Genomic DNA, 688 nt, shown 5'->3' on the forward strand with positions numbered 1-688 from the left:
TGAGGTGTCACCGACACCGCCTCCTCACCAGCCAAGTCACAGCTAAAATAGCATAAGTTACAGCCAAGCTACAGTCACAACTATCTGAGGTACAGCAAGACACAGCTAAGATTTTCCGGGGTACAGCAAGACACAGCTAAGACACTCCGAGGTACAAGACACAGCTACGACTTTCGGGGTACAGCAAGGCAGCCAAGATGGTGGTACAGTTTAAGGTATTCAAGAAACCGGCTCCCAACGGCAAGTTAACCATCTACCTGGGCCGCAGGGACTTTGTTGACCACGTCTCCTCTGTGGACCCCGTTGGTGAGTCTCCTCCAGTTATTAACATTGCAGTTACAGAGAGTTAAATCCGTATGAGTGATTCAGCTCTGACAAGTCTTGTGTGGTCTCCCTCAAGTTTTATATATAATATATATATATATATATATATATATATATATATATATATATATATATATATATATATATATATATATATATGTGTATAATGTGTGTGTGTGTGTGTGTGCAAAACAACTACTGTGAAAGAATAATGAATAAGGAATTTCAGTATTCTTTCACAGTGGTTGTCTTGCATACTCTGAAATCACCTGTTTACTGTGATCTTATTGCATGTATATGTGTGTATATATATATATATATATATATATATATATATATATATATATATATATATATATATTAA

At 36.3% G+C, this 688-nt stretch overlaps 1 protein-coding gene across 1 annotated transcript in view; it reads left to right on the forward strand.

Moving 5' to 3' along the window:
- LOC128693479 (arrestin homolog) overlaps positions 1-688 on the forward strand; it is an 11,176-nt gene continuing 10,488 nt past the window's right edge. Inside the window, exon 1 of the mRNA XM_053783182.2 lies at positions 1-306. Within this exon, the coding sequence (XP_053639157.1) occupies positions 198-306 (109 nt within the window). The 5' untranslated portion in view covers positions 1-197. The remainder of the gene's footprint in view (positions 307-688) is intronic.

The sequence above is a fragment of the Cherax quadricarinatus genome, chromosome 57, assembly GCF_038502225.1.
Source record: "Cherax quadricarinatus isolate ZL_2023a chromosome 57, ASM3850222v1, whole genome shotgun sequence".
Taxonomy (NCBI): domain Eukaryota; kingdom Metazoa; phylum Arthropoda; class Malacostraca; order Decapoda; family Parastacidae; genus Cherax; species Cherax quadricarinatus.